General features: G+C 37.8%; 1 protein-coding gene and 1 long non-coding RNA gene across 2 annotated transcripts; both read left to right on the forward strand.

Annotated features, from left to right (window-relative positions):
* The first annotated feature begins 398 nt into the window (after positions 1 to 398).
* LOC149842724 (plant UBX domain-containing protein 10-like) lies at positions 399 to 15,565 on the forward strand. The gene is made up of 4 exons (XM_089999385.1): positions 399 to 1,356; positions 4,970 to 5,140; positions 5,239 to 5,442; positions 15,029 to 15,565. The coding sequence occupies exons 1-4, from the start codon at positions 538 to 540 to the stop codon at positions 15,257 to 15,259; spliced, it is 1,425 nt and encodes a 474-aa protein (XP_089855511.1). The 5' UTR covers positions 399 to 537; the 3' UTR covers positions 15,260 to 15,565.
* On the forward strand, positions 8,032 to 11,375 carry LOC149842725 (uncharacterized). The gene is made up of 2 exons (XR_016430806.1): positions 8,032 to 9,488; positions 9,873 to 11,375. It is a non-coding gene; the product is annotated as an uncharacterized LOC149842725 (long non-coding RNA).
* Positions 15,566 to 15,714: the final 149 nt, after the last annotated feature.

Raw genomic sequence — 15,714 nt, forward strand, 5'->3', positions numbered from 1 at the left:
ACCTTAAGGAGAAAATCAACAAGATGCCTTGTAACTTTTTCTCACGTTCCACTAGTAGGTTGAAAAGTGTGAAAATGGGTAGTAGAAAACCGGAAATCCCCTTCTCATTTTTTGTTAATGCCGAAACTACTTATCTCGTACACGTGGCAGAAAAGTATAGCTGGCTTGACTTTTTTTCTAACATCTTTCACTTTCACCGTTCGAGAGAGCTAGAGAGAGGGGCATTCCTGATAATAATGACAAAAGGAGGGCCTTTTAACAACCATGCAGAGGAATGCAGCAATGCTTTCTTCTTCCTGGTACTTGTCCTTTTCTTCTGAAAACTCTTTTCCCTTTCCTTCTGCCCCTCTCTTTTCCTCTTTGGGAAACGATTCTCGAACGTTCTCTCTCTTCCCCGATCGCCCTCTCTTCTCCCAATTCGGAATTCCGGATTCCCATCCAAACGCTAGATTTTTTCCGTTTTCCCATTTGGAGGAAAAAAATCGGGGGAGTGATCCTCCCAACGAAACCCTAGGAATCCTCCCTCCGATCGCCGTGATGGTGGATTCCTCCGGCGAGATCGAAGACAAGCTCGCCTACTTCCAGGCGGTCACCGGCATGGACGATGCCGGACTCTGCGCCGAGATCCTCGAGGCCCACGGATGGGATCTCGAGCTCGCCGTCTCCACCATGACCAGCACTTCCACCAGCGGCGCCCCGTCGTCCTTCGCCGCCCGGCCCGCCGATGACGTTGGCAGCAGCGGCCAGACCCCGGACGCAGCGCCGATCGCCGACCTGGCGGTGGCGAGGAATCCTCCGCCCAGCCTCGCGTGGAAGCTGATCCAGTTGCCGTTCTCCGTGATTTCCGGCGGCCTGGGGCTCGTCTCTAGCGCCGTAGGCCTCGGCTTCTGGATTGCCGGCGGCGTGGTTTCTCACTCGCTCCGTGCGCTCAGTTTGGCCGTCGGTAGTGGGCGGGGCGACGGCGAGGTATCATCTCTCGTCTCGCTCTCGGCTGGATCTGCTGAAGCTTTGAGGTTTATCGAGGGTTTTGATTTCGAGTACGGCGGGGATGGCCGCACCCGGCCCAATTTCCTCTCTGACGGGTTCATGGAGGCTCTGCAGAGGTCTCGGAACTCGTTCAAGCTGCTGTTCGTGTATCTGCATTCGCCGGATCACCCGGATACGTCGGTTTTCTGCGAGGGAACGCTGTGTTCCCAAGTCGTGGCGGAGTTTGTGAACGAGAATTTCGTTTCGTGGGGTGGAAGCATTCGGGCAAGCGAGGGGTTCAAGATGAGTAGCAGCTTGAAGGCGTCGAGGTTCCCTTTCTGTGCCGTAGTCATGGCTGCTGCAAACCAGAGAATAGCGCTCCTTCAGCAGGTGGGGATGGGTAAACACTAGTTATTCTCTGTTTTCATGGTTGCACCAATTCATTGGAATGATTAGCTTAGGCAATAATCTTACGTTACTTTGAAGTGGATCAATATCTATTGTCTGTTCTTCATTGTGCTAAGAAATTGTCGTTTGCCTGTTGAAATTTATGATTACTTGTAACAGTTGCTCATCAGCTCTTGATTTCTAGCACGAAGAGGGCGATAAATTAATCCAAGTTCACTATTCGTATTGATGGACTAGATGAACCATCTGGCCTATACTTCAATGACTCATTCACTCCGCTAGGGAAAAAAAAGGGTAATGAATACCCTCTAGCTTCCTTTTCCCAAAATATGTTGAGAACTCGTGAGGTTTTACTTGCCCTGTTGTGAGGGCCGTTGAAGAATTGATTAATTTGATCCAGCTGGACCTTTTTTGGCTGCTTTTCTGTATACGTATAGTTCTAGTTCAATGGTTGGATAGAACTATTGCCGGGGTCATTGTAGCAAAAAAAAGACCATATTCAAGCAGCATGTAGTGTAAAGAAAAGAAATAAATAAGTAAAAAACTTGTATAATCTGCAGTTAGTGAGAAATGTGCAATTAATGGAGGGGGTTTTAGTTTAAGGTAGGAAGTCAAATTGGCTTGAAACCAAATATTTGAATTTCTCGTCCCTTATGAGTAATGGTATTTTATTTCCAAATTCTCTTGCAGTTTATAAAAATTGTACTTTATATCTATGTACAGTACAAAATATGCTGCATTAGTTGCAAAGAAGACATAATTCTTTCTATATGGATGAGGTGAAGAAGGTAACAAACAAAAGTACTTGTAGGTCAGGTTGGACTTTTGTGTGCTTATGACCATCTATTGCTGGCTTATATCCGTTAAGCTGCAACATAGGTACAAGAATGAGCTATCGAATAGCCACAAGTCATATAATTTCAAAATTTTGCGTGCACACACATTTATTTTATTTCATGTGAAAATGTAGTCTAACCTACGTATTATGGGAAGACCAGTTAGGTGGGGAAGCGAAAATCAACATAAAACAGATGAATATGATCAGTTGTACTTTATAAAAAATCAAGATGATTTAGTATGTGACTGCCAGCTGTTTTTGGGGGTGTCAATACAGGGTAAGACTAACCTTGGTTACACTACTTGTAGGTTTCAAACAAGAATGCCAATATAGCTTGCTAGGATTTCTTTGGAACTAAAGTATACACTGTTTACACTTGTACTGTTAAATTATTATCTTTCTTCTCTGTTACTGCAACTTCACAATTATTTCTTTTCCACGGTCTGTTAAATAAATCCTTTTTATTTTCATTTCAAACAATAAAGATGCTGATGACTATCATCATCATCTATGTGTTATTGTGTTATCACAGAATGAATACTGAGTCTGATGAGATGCAAGTACGAACATGATATGGACAATTTTGGAATGACATCAGGGTTTTGTAGATCTACAACACTGGAACATTTCCCTGTGTATATGCGTGTAATGTGTTTTTTATTGTGTACATTGATAGTTAGCAATAAAACATGTTCATTTTAAAAGTGCAGTTGCTGAAGAACAGTTTAATTAATAAGCATGAAGTAACAAATCCAAGTTGAATATTTTAACATGCATAACCAATGATAGATTTTAAAAAGAAAATAACAAAATAACCACATAATAAACGATCAAAATCATTAAAAGGAATGTATGAAGTTAAGGATGTTGTGGACCATGTCTGAGGCAAATTTGACTATATGTCTGAAGCATTGTGATGTGTTCGGTGCCCAAACCATGAGCAAGCATGCTAACTTGCTAAGTGTCCATGTGAGATAGATAGTACTGTAAAACAAAATTGGGTGGTAATACTGTACTGCAGTACAGTATTGCATTAGTATCCTACTGTTAAAAAAGTGATGATGTACAACAGTTTGCATGTTCAACTTTTATTTTTCATTAATTTTTATTTTTGGTGGGGACATGATAGATTAGAAACCATCACCCCTTTTCTAGGAAGCAATTTGCAACCCATATCATGTAGGCGTAGGTGTGGTTATTGTATAACAACATTGTGTTTTCCCATGTAGGATGATATTTTTACATTTATTCCTATTATTGTTTAATTTTCTCCTTTTTTTATTGCAACCTTGTGAACTGGTATCTCCACGCGTGGACTCCAAAGTCCAAACTAGTGCTCCTTTCATATATGTCAACTTGTAGCTTTTGCTTCCCTGATGCTTAATCTTAATTTTCATAGTACAGTATATACTTGTATGTTCTTCAATATTTCATATGTTGATATAGTGCAAGGCAGAAGGGACATTTTTTTAGGCCTAAGGCTATGGACATTTTTATGCTAACCTGTATTTTGACCTATCAAACTAAGTACTCAAGAATGTGGTTTCTTTGTTGACTTCTTGAATCCTGTGTCTGCATGTTTTCTTTTGGATTGTGGCAGAAACAAATTTCTCTAGGTTATAAGTAGTTTGAAGTGCCACCGTGTTCGGTTCTGCACCCTACCTCTGCCATTGATGAATTATACTTTGCCTTCTTCAGGAGTACATTAGCAGTAATTATGGATGGAAAGAATGACAGCGAGCATGTGCAGATTATATAATGTTGGTAGAAAACGTTAGTTGGCTATTTGTTGTATGAATGCTTTCTCGATCTACTAGGTGATCAGGAGCATCATTCTTGGATTTGGATCATGGCACCAAAACTCTTACCTATAAATTATACAGAACATATTAGGAGTTCTGGTTGATATTTGTTCATGATGCTTTATCATGGAAACAACATCGGGATCTCATGGTACTTTCTGATGTACAATTTGAGTGATTTTGCATCAGATATATGTCCAAGGTTTGGTGTAAGAAATACAGGTCCAAGGTTTTGCATCAGATATTTGTTCACAACGGTGAGGTAGACGCACAAACTTGTAGTAGCCTAGGAGTCTTGGAAGTTATTAAAAAGTGCTTTCTTGTCTCACTAAGCACAATGAAAGAAAGCATGTCTTCAAAAAAAGAAATGGAGAACAGGAGGGAGCAAAGGCCTTGAATCTTGCTATGAGGAGTATCAATGCTGTGAGAAACGCAGATGATGTATGAAATGAAAGCATCAAATGAAGTGAGAGGAAGCATCATAGGCGATCATAGCTATATTTTTGTTCTATTGTTGATTTATGTATCTATCAATTGTCATCTTCATAAGCTGGAGGTGGAAGTGATTTGGTTGTACTGATCGAGCAAGACAATGAGTTTAATTGTGCATTGATTCTACTAAACATCAGAGAGATATGGATGTCATAACTGTTAGTTTCAAACAATTGGAATGTGTCACTCGACTGTTTTCTTGCTCTTTATGGTTTCATCCACTTGTTTATCTTTTTTACCTTGTACAGCTGGGCATATTTTTTCCTCTTGTTACCATTTTTTTCCTAATTATGGATTAAATAGTAAAATTCCTTCTAATGCTTGCTATAATTCTTTTTTTATCCATGTAGAAAGTTTTTCTTGAATGTCCTATGGCTGGATAGCAATAGAGCTTTGAGATTCATTTATAAATTTGTAGTCTGTACTGACTCTTTTTTAAATTCCTTATAATACTGGTCTACAGATTGAGGGACCAAAGTCTCCCCAGGAATTCATTGCCATCCTTCAGAAGGTGGCTGAGGAGAGTGCTCCTGTTCTTGTTGCAGCAAGGGTTGATGAAGAGGAAAGAAGGAACAGCAGGCTATTAAGGGAGGAACAGGATGCTGCATATAGGGCAGCACTTGAGGCTGATCAGGTTTGCCTCTTTTCTGGCCGAAGTTCATTTAATGTTTCTTCTCCCTTTCTTTGTGTAAAATATATCTTTGTTATGGTTCTCGTCTTCTATTACTTCAGGCTAGGGAACGCCAAAGAAGAGAAGAGCAAGAACGAATTGAAAGGGAAGCATCTGAAGCTGAGAGTAAGCGCAAAGAGGAAGAGGAGGCTTTGGAAAGAGCAGCTCGTGAAGCTGTTGAGAAAGAGGCTGCTTTAGAAAGAAGGCGCCAAGAGAAAGCCTTATCACTGGGCACTGAACCTGAAAAAGGTCCTGATGTCACACAGGTACTCTCTCTCTTTCTCTCTCACACACACACTCACAAATATGTGAAGGCTTGGACCACATTATGCGCTTGTGATCATTGCAAAAATTTTCCTCTTGTTCCCTTTTTTCCTTCTCTTTTTCCTTTCTAGCCTCTATTCTCTTTTGGAAGGGGAATAAAAGATAGAAAAGAAGAAGAGAAAATGAGAAAAGGAAAGAGAGAGAGAGAAACTCTTTTGCAAAGGTCTCACTTGACCTTAATTTTGAAAATATTTTGAAATTACTCGCCTTCGTTTTTGAAATATTTGCGGGAAAAATGGAGAGACGGGATTCGCTCGTCGGTACGAGGTTCAACCGTTCCTGGCGCTTTTACAGGGGTAATTGAACCAAGGATCGAATTTTATGCCTTTTGCTTTGCTTAAATATTGTCTAAGGATTTATTCTAAGTTTGGAATCCATAAAAAATCATGCTTGTGAAATGTAAATGCAAAGATGTATGTTTTGAAGGATAATTTTAGAATTTTTGGGTTTTATCCAAGTGATTTTGAAATAAATTTGAAAATATTGTGAAGAAATGGTTCTGGAGAGCTGAAGATTGACTTGGAAAAGTTAGATTTTGAATTTAACTTAAGACTTGAATTAGATCTGGAGAAAGAGACTTGAAATTCTAAGTTTTGAAATAATCAGAGATCTTGATTTTGAAGAAATGAAGAGAAAAGGAGGTTTGAAACTGAGATAGAATATTTAAAGTAAGAATGAAATTTTCAAAGTCAAAATGAGCTTTGATTTTTGAGTTTGAATCTAGAATTTCGAAATTGAAATGGAATTTGAAAAGGAATTGAAGATCAAGGTGAGATTTGAAAATGGAATTTGGATTTGAGAAATCCAGATGGAATTTTAAAATAGAATTGAATTTGAGAGATCCAGATGGAATCTGAAAATGGATTTGAATTGGGATTTGAAAATCAATTTGGAAAATGGAATTGGATTTGAAAATCTGGAATCCAAGATGGAATTGGATTTGAAATCTGGAATCCTAGATAGAATTGGATTTTGAAATCTGGAATTCAAGATGGAATTGGATTTGAGAAATCCAAATGGAGTTTAGAAATAAAATTGAATCTGGGATTGGATTTAAAAAATCTGGAATTCAAAATGGAATTGGATTTGAAATCTGGAATCCTAGATGGAATTGGATTTGAAAAATTCAAATGGAACTTGAAAATAGAGTTGGATTTCAGAAATCCAGATGGGTTTTGAAGATAAATTTTGGATTTTAAGAAATCCAAATAGAATTCGAAAATAGGAATGGGTTTAAGAAATCCAGATGGAAATCGAAAATGAAATTGAATCTTGAGCTGGGAAATGAATTTAGAATTTCAAAGTTGAATTGAACTTTGAAATTTGATTTGAGTTGGAATTTGAATTTTGAATTTAGAGATGGACATTGAAATTTCAAAATTGAATAGAACCTTGAAATTGGAATGTTGAAGTTTGAATTTTGAAATAAGATAGAATTGAGAAGATGAATTTGAATTTATAAATGAAAATTGAAGATTGATTTGAAAAGAATATTTGAAGATTTATTTCAAAATCACTTGGATTTCTGAAGATAATTTGAAATAACTTAAAAAATGATGTAATTATATTCTAAATGATGAATGGATTAAAAGAATTTGGAAATTGAATTTGAAAAAACATATTTCATTCTTTAGGAGAATTAAAAATAAGATTAAAGATATAATACATTCCTGACTATGGTCATAGATGTATTATAAAAATAATTTGTATTTAAATTCTGATAAAGAATAAAATACATTTTGGTGATAAAGTTTGAGATAAAATTAACTTTCAATATATCCTGACTATGGCTATTGATATATATTTTAAGTTAATTTACAAGTTAAACTCTGATAAAGGAAGGAAATTTCAGAAAATATAATGATTTTTAAGGAGATCCAGTGTAGATCCAATGTTATTTCATAAAAGATAAAAATCCTAAGCATTGTTCACATTTTGACTATGGCCATTAATGTGAATCATTTGCTTAGGATTAGTTATCTCTTATTAGAATGATGCACGTGCCATGTGTTTCACCATTTGTGGAGTTTTTGAAATAAGAAGAAAATGATATGAAACACATAATTTTATAAAATACATGCTCATACATTCTATTCTAAGACAAAAAATGTAAAGTTCTCATTAGTATCTAGCTATTACAGTATTGGAATTGAAATTGAAATTACAATTTCTACACTAAGAAAGGAAATAACATTTTCCATACATTTCCTGCAAAAGATGAGTTAATACGAGCAATATAGAAAAAGAATATTATATTAAAAGCCAACCTGCATATATCTAAGAACCAAATGGGAACATATGTATAATATGCTAAACTAGTGGGAAAATATGCTTTACTATTGAAGACATATACATGCTAATCCCTAAGCTAATGAAAATCTACTTGAGAGGGCATATATGAAAGTATATGTATATAGATGGAAGGCAGTAGATGGATAGGGTGAAGCGGAAGGAAATGGCAGCCATTAAAATGGCCATACAAGTGCAGGAAATTTATGAAGGGAATGAGCCTTTCATGCAAGGTATGTGCAGGGAAGATGCTGGAGGAACCGATTTTGCAAGCCATGATGACTTCAATGGATAGGCTGTAATGCGGCAGTGGAGCATGAGGTAATGTTTGGTGGAGTGGCTGGTAGATGCAGGGGATGGAGTATGCATACTGTATATGTGTATCCTGGCAGAGATACAAATGCTGCTGGGAACGTGAAGGGTGACAAGGGGAGGCTGATTGCCCATTGCAGTGGGTGATGTGGGCATTGCTGCTGCAATTGTAGCAAGTGATTTACAAACACAAAATATAGGTGCAGCAGATGAAGGTGGTACAGGGAATATATCGAACTAGGGTGTTGTGCCTGTTAGTGAGGTAATAGGGTGATGACTACAGCAGGTTGGAGACTGGTGTTGAAGGTGGAGGTGCTAAATGTGATGAACAGTGAGATGGATGTGTTGCAGGAAATGGGTGGCAGCAGGGTGCTACAGTAGGTTGGAATGGTAGATGGAGTTACAGGATTATGCAGGGGATATGCTTTGAAGCAAAGAATGCTATGCCGAAATGAATATGCAGATTAAGCTTGAATCTCTATATGGCATGAATACTGGGACTGCACAAGGGGAAAGGATAGGTAAGTTCACAGGTGTTGATGTGAACATATTAAGGCTGGTGTTATACCTAACGTGGCTGGAGTGCAGGTGATGCAGTGGCTGGTGATGCAACAGGTAACATGTGGGGACAGTGTGTGCTAGGTAGGTGTGGACAGCATATGGTGGGGATATGCAGGGAATATAGTTGCACAAGCAACTGTTAAGTGACACAGATTGGGCAAGTTACTTTCAGATGCACCTACTATCATTGCTTATGGAATTGAAAGGCACACACCTATGTTATGAGCTAATTCTCACTTGCACAATGAAATGAAAACATAACATGTGATCACATAAGCCATAAAGCACATATGTGATTCCGATTTTTTCTCTCTTTTTTTTGTAACAGGATATGCTACAGAAATACAACTCAGTTCAGATAATTCTGAGGATATTGATGCAACATACAGTGGTTATGCCAAATTGAACTTTGCGCTGCACCAAATCAAACGATACAACAACAACAACTACGCCTTCATCCCAAAACAATTGGGGTCGGCGATATGAACCAAAAAAGAAAATCATTCTGGGTCTTCCACATGAATCTTTCTCCTCTAATCATTTCTATCCAATGCCATGTCCTCGGTGAGGATCAAAGCATTCATATCATTTCCTATTATCTCCGTCCAAGTCTTCTTAGGCCTACCCCAACCTCTTTTAACTAATATATTTTCCCATTTCTCCATCCTTTTAACTGGAGCATCATTAGGCCTTCGTCGAATATGTCCAAACCACCGTAAACGATTCTCTCTCATCTTATTTTCAATAGATGCAATGCCTACCTTCTTACGTATCTCCTCGTTTCGAATCTTATCTTTTATTGTGCACCAAATCAAACGATATACAGGCTATGTCACATGGGTGCGGGTGCAGGTGCGGGTGCGGGGATTCGGCACTTCCAAAAAACCCGGGTGCGGGGGTGCGGCAGGGGCAAAAATGTATATATATATATATATATATATATATATATATATATATATATATATAAAGGGGGTCGGCTGCTGTCAGCAGCTGACCATTACTTTTTTTAAAAAAAATTTCGCAGCCCATTTGGGCAAATTTTTAAAAAAAAAAAAAATCCAAAACAAGAATGGACCTAAATGATCCTGGGTGCGGTCAACGCACCCAGGATAGGGTTGACCGCACCCGGTGCCGCACACGCACCCGCGTCGAGTCGCGTCGACGCGGGTGCGACACCCTGCTAGCCGAATCCCTGTGACATAGTATACAGGTAAAAGAATGTAAATGCCAAATGGATCAAAACAGATTGCAGAGAAGTCAATGGATATTGCTGGGTAAAATCAATGCATAGATGATTAAATACAGATGGGGGTTACATGTGCAAAACATGGGGAAATGCATAGTAGGTGCTGAAGATAGTGTTGGGATGCTGAAAGTGATGAGGTGCTATGTGCGGATGATGATGGCATATGCAGGTATCCAGGAATGGATCTAGGACAACTCTTGGAGTGGCTCAAATAGGTCTCAAGACAGATATCAACACTATTTTTACAGTAAAATCAACACTTTCATAATGAATTATAACGAAAAAACAAATCAAAACTAGAATTCACATTGGATTAAATAGGCAATTCATAGCAAATCAAATACAAACACCGAATTTCAAAAAAAAATGGAAAAGGAACCAAAACATGGAAACAGTGGGAGATAAACAGTAACGTTCTGATTTCGCAGATTAACCCATGTGACTGAAGCTCCATTGTCTCGGGTGACAACCGGAAAAATACTCAGTAGAAGGTTATGATATCCCTTCATTTTCAAGCATCTCGCGACTGACATCCCACAAGCAACAGTTTTGGGAATTATCTGTCATGGCAAAAGTGTTTAATAATCATCTTTTTCCTCACTGGTGTTCACTACTTAATGCCCAGGAATCAAAATCTGCACAACCTCAGCATCATGATCAGCTTAATGTTGAAAGTATTTGGCCATTTGAGCTTGCACATTTCTGCAATAAGTCATGCAGAATCTTTCTTTGTGAAAATGTCAAGCTCCTTGGAGTTTCAAGATTAATCATTCAACACACATTCACGAATGATGCTATTCTTTGGCTGCAATCAATTCACTAAAATGGCAAGAAATGATAACCTGTAACTTTTCATTGTCATGGTGCTCTCTCAATGGATGAAAGGATCCCACTCATTATTTCTTCATCTTCAAGGGGTCACGGTCATGAAATCCAGAATTTAGAAAGCAGAAGCACACATTGGCCCAGCGGTTCATTAATCAATAGTAATGACTGAGAAAGAGCAGAAGGGACCGACGGATAACCTAAAAATCACTTGCAGAGTAATCAAACCAAGTGAAGACAACATCTACTACGGTTACCATCCAAAGGATAACCTGCAATAATCAGCAAAAGACCCGTGGGTTCCGCACGATTACCCCGAGAGACTTTTTGAGCAGAAAACCATTGCTACCCGGTATTAGAGACCTTACAATTTTTTTGGAATGATTCCAGAGGGCCTGTTAGTGTCCGAGATCAAGTACATCCGTCAATTGGATTACCAAGAAATGTAGGTATGGGTGATGAAATCACTTTCTTCAGTGGTACCAGAAAATGTTAACGAGAATATATAACATTTATAGGTGTTTACAGAGATGGCATTGCCCAAACGTAATGCAAAAAGACTGATGAATTGATATTAGGAGTAATAATCGATCTGATGCCGATGCTGTATAATAAGTAAAAGAAAACAAAGGAAAAAAAAAATTGAGATGAATCACTGAGTCAAAGAATGCAAACGATGCTGCTGTAGCTTAAATTTTACAACAACTACTCCTTCATTCCAAAACAATTGGGGTCGGCGATATGAACCAAAAAAGAAAATCATTCTGGGTCTTCCACATGAATCCTTCTCCTCCAATCATTTCTATCCAATGCCATATCCTCGGTGAGGTTCAAAGCATTCATATCCTTTCCTATCATCTCCATCCATGTCTTCCTAGGCCTACCCCGACCTCTTTTAACTAATATATTTTTCCATTTCTCCATCCTTCTAACTGGAGCATCATTAGGCCTTCGCCGAATATGTCCAAACCACCGTAAACGATTCTCTCTCATCTTATTTTCAATGGGTGCAACGCCTACCTTCTTACGTATCTCCTCGTTCCGAATCTTATCTTTTATTGTATTTCCACACATCCATCTCAGCATACGCATCTCAGCTACACTCATTTTTTGAATATGATGTCTCTTGGCAGCCCAACATTCTGTACCATATAGTAGAGCGGGCCTAATAGTCGTCCTATAAAACTTTCCCTTCAACCGCAATGGCATTCTACAATCGCACAACACTCCAGTTGCACTTTTCCACTGAATGAAAATGGGATCGGCTTTCTTCGACCCAGCCTTGTTGGTGAGCTACTGTCCCGAATTATCATAACTTCTGATCTCAGGAAACCGAGAGCCTTGGGGTATTTAAAATGCGCCAATATATAAGAAATCAATAAGATGCAGGAACATTGTGATGGACGCCCAATAAATCAGATTAAATTAAATAGCAACAAAGCGAATGATGCAGAATGTTACACTGAGAGGAAAATATTGATGCTACAAGCTCGACATTAACAGATCAATCGAATGAAATACGTTACAGAATAAAGAAAAGGAAAACAACGATGATAACATAACCTCAAAACATGACATTAACTATGCAGAGATCGAAAAGCAAGTGATGAAGGAATTATCGATTAAATGAAATGCGTTACAGAATAAAAAAAATGACGATGATAGCATTACAAAAAAAAAGGAAATTAATTATGCAGAGACTGAAAAACACATAAAAAGGAATGATGGAAAAACCAAAAGGAAATTCATAAATAAATTGCAGAAAAGAGAAATGAATATCGAAACTGTTAATATAGCAATGGATGGGTCGATCCTGCTATATGCAGGTCGATCCCACCCTTAATTCCTTGTAAGAGGGAAAAGAAGAGAAGAACAAAAGATAAGATCTGAAAACAAAAGGAAACGCAATAAAGAGAAAATAATTTATTTTTTTTAGAAAATCAAAAAGGAAGGAGAAGCGTTTACTTGCCTGTAGCTCTGCAGAGATTCGGAAGGAGAGGGGAGAGCCTTCTCTTCTACCGTGGAGATCTTTTATTACTGAAGAAGAAGAGGAGGGGAGGAGAGCGAGAGATGGCCGATGAGAAAACTGGATCGCTCAGAGGGAAGAAGGATCGAGAAGAAGAGGGATGAAGAGACGAGCACATGGAGGGGTGAAGGCGATAATGGATCAAGAGGAGAGAGTGAGTGTGGATCAGATGGATGAAGGCGCTAATGGATGCCTCACCTCCCTTCCTGCGATCTCTCTTTATAGTGAGAGACAGTTAGAACTTTTTACAAATTGAATAAAGTATTTTTGAAAATTTTCAAAAGTGCTGCTCCTTTCAAAATGGTTTTCTCAAAAATGGTTTATACTAAAAATTTTACAAAAGGGGGCTTCTAACCTATATTTTATTTTTTATGTTTTTCTTTTTTCTATTTTTCTTTTTTTGTTCTTTTCATCGTATTTTCTGTATTTTTTTGTGTTTTTGAAATAAAACTCTAGAACTATGGAAAAAATAAGGGTTTTAAAATATTTTTGTGAAATTTAAAAATATTTACAAAAGAGGGGTTTTCTGAGAATTCAGGGTTAAACTTTGAAAATTTCTTCAGAAAACGGGTTTGGATCCGGGTTTTGAGGAAATATTCGAGTTTTGGACCTCGAATCGAGAATTACAGAGTAATGGATCCAAATGGATACCGGATGGACTGTCTGAGTCATTCTAATATTATTTTGGTATTTTTATAATTTCGATTTTAAAATTGAATAACAGGGCTCGGATTTGGATTTTGATGCTGGATCCTGATCCGAAATTGAGTCAGATATAGAAGATGGATTTGATTCCAGTAAATCCGAGAGATAACTGGAATTTAGATTGAAATTGACTCAATTTACTCAGAAAATGGGGGTTAGGGGCAAAAAGGGATTTTTTTGTAATTTTTTAAAATTTTGGGGTATTCACAGCGCCATAAGTGTACTTTCCTAATTTGTGTTGTTTTTTTTTTAAATAATGGTTGACTTGTTTGTTTGTCATTTATTGGCTATTGAGGATGTGGAATTGGTTCTCGATCTTTATTGTTGATCTTTAGGGAAATACTTGAGTATTTTGTTTTGTAGAGCATTCAGTTTAAAATTTTTCCTTGAGTTAGGTGCCTTCTAAGTTGAACGGTATGGTTGTTGTGTAATTCCTCTTTGAATCTTTAGGAAGGGCTTTTGAACTTTGTAAGAATCCAGATTAGCTGGATGTACAATAATGTAAATCTCTTTTCCTCCTTTCTTATGTTTGAACAAGTGACTTGGTTTCCTTTTCTTAGCTTTATGAAGAATAACTCATTTTTACACTTTTCCTAGAATTATTGTCTCAATAGTCATTTGTGATACTCTAATCTGTATGGCATCACAAATGGCTATGGTGAATTTGCTTCTATCAAAGTTTGTGTGGTCGCCATATATTCTGCAAAGCTTCTTGCAGCAATCCATTGTTGTGTTATTTCTATTAAGCTTCTTGTACATACGTTGCCTGGTTGTGGAAAACTGTAACTTGGGGATGGTCTAGGATCCGCTGTAGTTTCATATACTAGGGTATCACTTATCATTAAGGGATTTGAACTGTCCATAAATAAGATGAAAGGGCAGGGAAAGTGTCAAAAGGAGCCTTGGTTAGTTGAAGGTTTGTTGGTGATATGATGAATGACGAATTGGTGATCAATAATGATGTCAATAAGATTCAGTTATCCTCATTTGTCATGCATGGAATATCCATCATATTTAGTGTTATGGTGATCATTATCTATATGGCAAGAGGATGCATTCTTCTGAGTAATCACAACACATCATATTGTATTCCAAATTTAACTTTTATAACCAATATTCATCTATGATGACTGCTTGATGGCCTATTGGATTATCAGAGTATTCAGATTTGGCTACTGTAGTATTGATTTAACAATTTGCACTGATATTCAAAGTGTTCTCTTCCTGAAGTTTGGTTAGTTGAAGGTTTGTTGGTGATGTGAATGGTGAATGGCGAATTGGTGATCATTAATGATATCAATAAGATTCAGTTATCCTCATTTGTCATGCATCGAATATCCAGCATATTTAGTGTCATGGTGATCATTATCTATGGCAAGAGGATGAATTGTTTTGAGTAATCACATCACCATATTCTATCCCAATTTAAACTATTATAACCAATATTCATCTATGATGATTGCTTGATGGCCGATTGGATTATCAGAGTATTCAAATTTGGCTATTGTAGTATTTGATTTAACAATTTGCACTGATATTCAAAGTGTTCTCTTCCTGTTGCCAGGTTCTTGTTCGTTTTCCAACTGGAGAACGCAAGGAACGGAGGTTTCACAGTTCAGCCACAATTGAATCTCTTTATGATTACGTTGATTCCTTGGGCTGCTTGAAGGCTGAGAAATACAAACTTGTTTCAAACTTCCCTCGGGTTGTCTACAGTTCAGAAAAGTATCAGCTATCACTGCGAGATGCTGGGTTGCACCCGCATGCAAGCCTTTTTGTTGAGCTGGACGCTTAAATTCTGAGTTATATATTTTGTTTAGCGAGGGATGGAGCTGCATCTTCCGGCAATCCTGACTCTTATGAGATACAGAAACTGATTCCCAACCAGGGATTGTGATTCGTTGGCAAATATAACTTGTTACTGTTTTTAGTTTCTCTCCAGTTGCATCTCTTTTTGCTGAAAAATTGGATTTCTGTTCAGAGGTTATGCAACTGTCTGAAGTTTTAACATATCTCAACCGCTGTAAATTGTCCGACTTGCATAAACATCTTCATCTCCATTTGTTTAATTTCCGTTTATTACATTGCAAAATCATTCAAACGTTTTCAGCTGTGAACAGGGCATTGTGTTCTTCCATAGTTTCCTCATTCCTGTATACAAAATGGAGCTTTGGTAACTGCTCTTTTCACAGAACCATACACTACCCCCTCTGCTCTGTTATTGACAGCCAATGTTATGGTTCTGTGCAC

Source organism: Nuphar pumila, chromosome 3 (genome assembly GCF_984573655.1).
Source record: "Nuphar pumila chromosome 3, dmNupPumi1.hap1.1, whole genome shotgun sequence".
Lineage (NCBI taxonomy): Eukaryota > Viridiplantae > Streptophyta > Magnoliopsida > Nymphaeales > Nymphaeaceae > Nuphar > Nuphar pumila.

Coding starts and splice junctions, on each gene's coding strand:
- LOC149842724 (XM_089999385.1), top strand. CDS start 538: ATGGTGGATTCCTCCGGCGAGATCGAAGACAAGCTCGCCTACTTCCAG. Junction 1,357..4,969: donor GAATAGCGCTCCTTCAGCAG/GTGGGGATGGGT, acceptor ACTGGTCTACAG/ATTGAGGGACCAAAGTCTCC. Junction 5,443..15,028: donor AAGGTCCTGATGTCACACAG/GTACTCTCTCTC, acceptor TCCTGTTGCCAG/GTTCTTGTTCGTTTTCCAAC.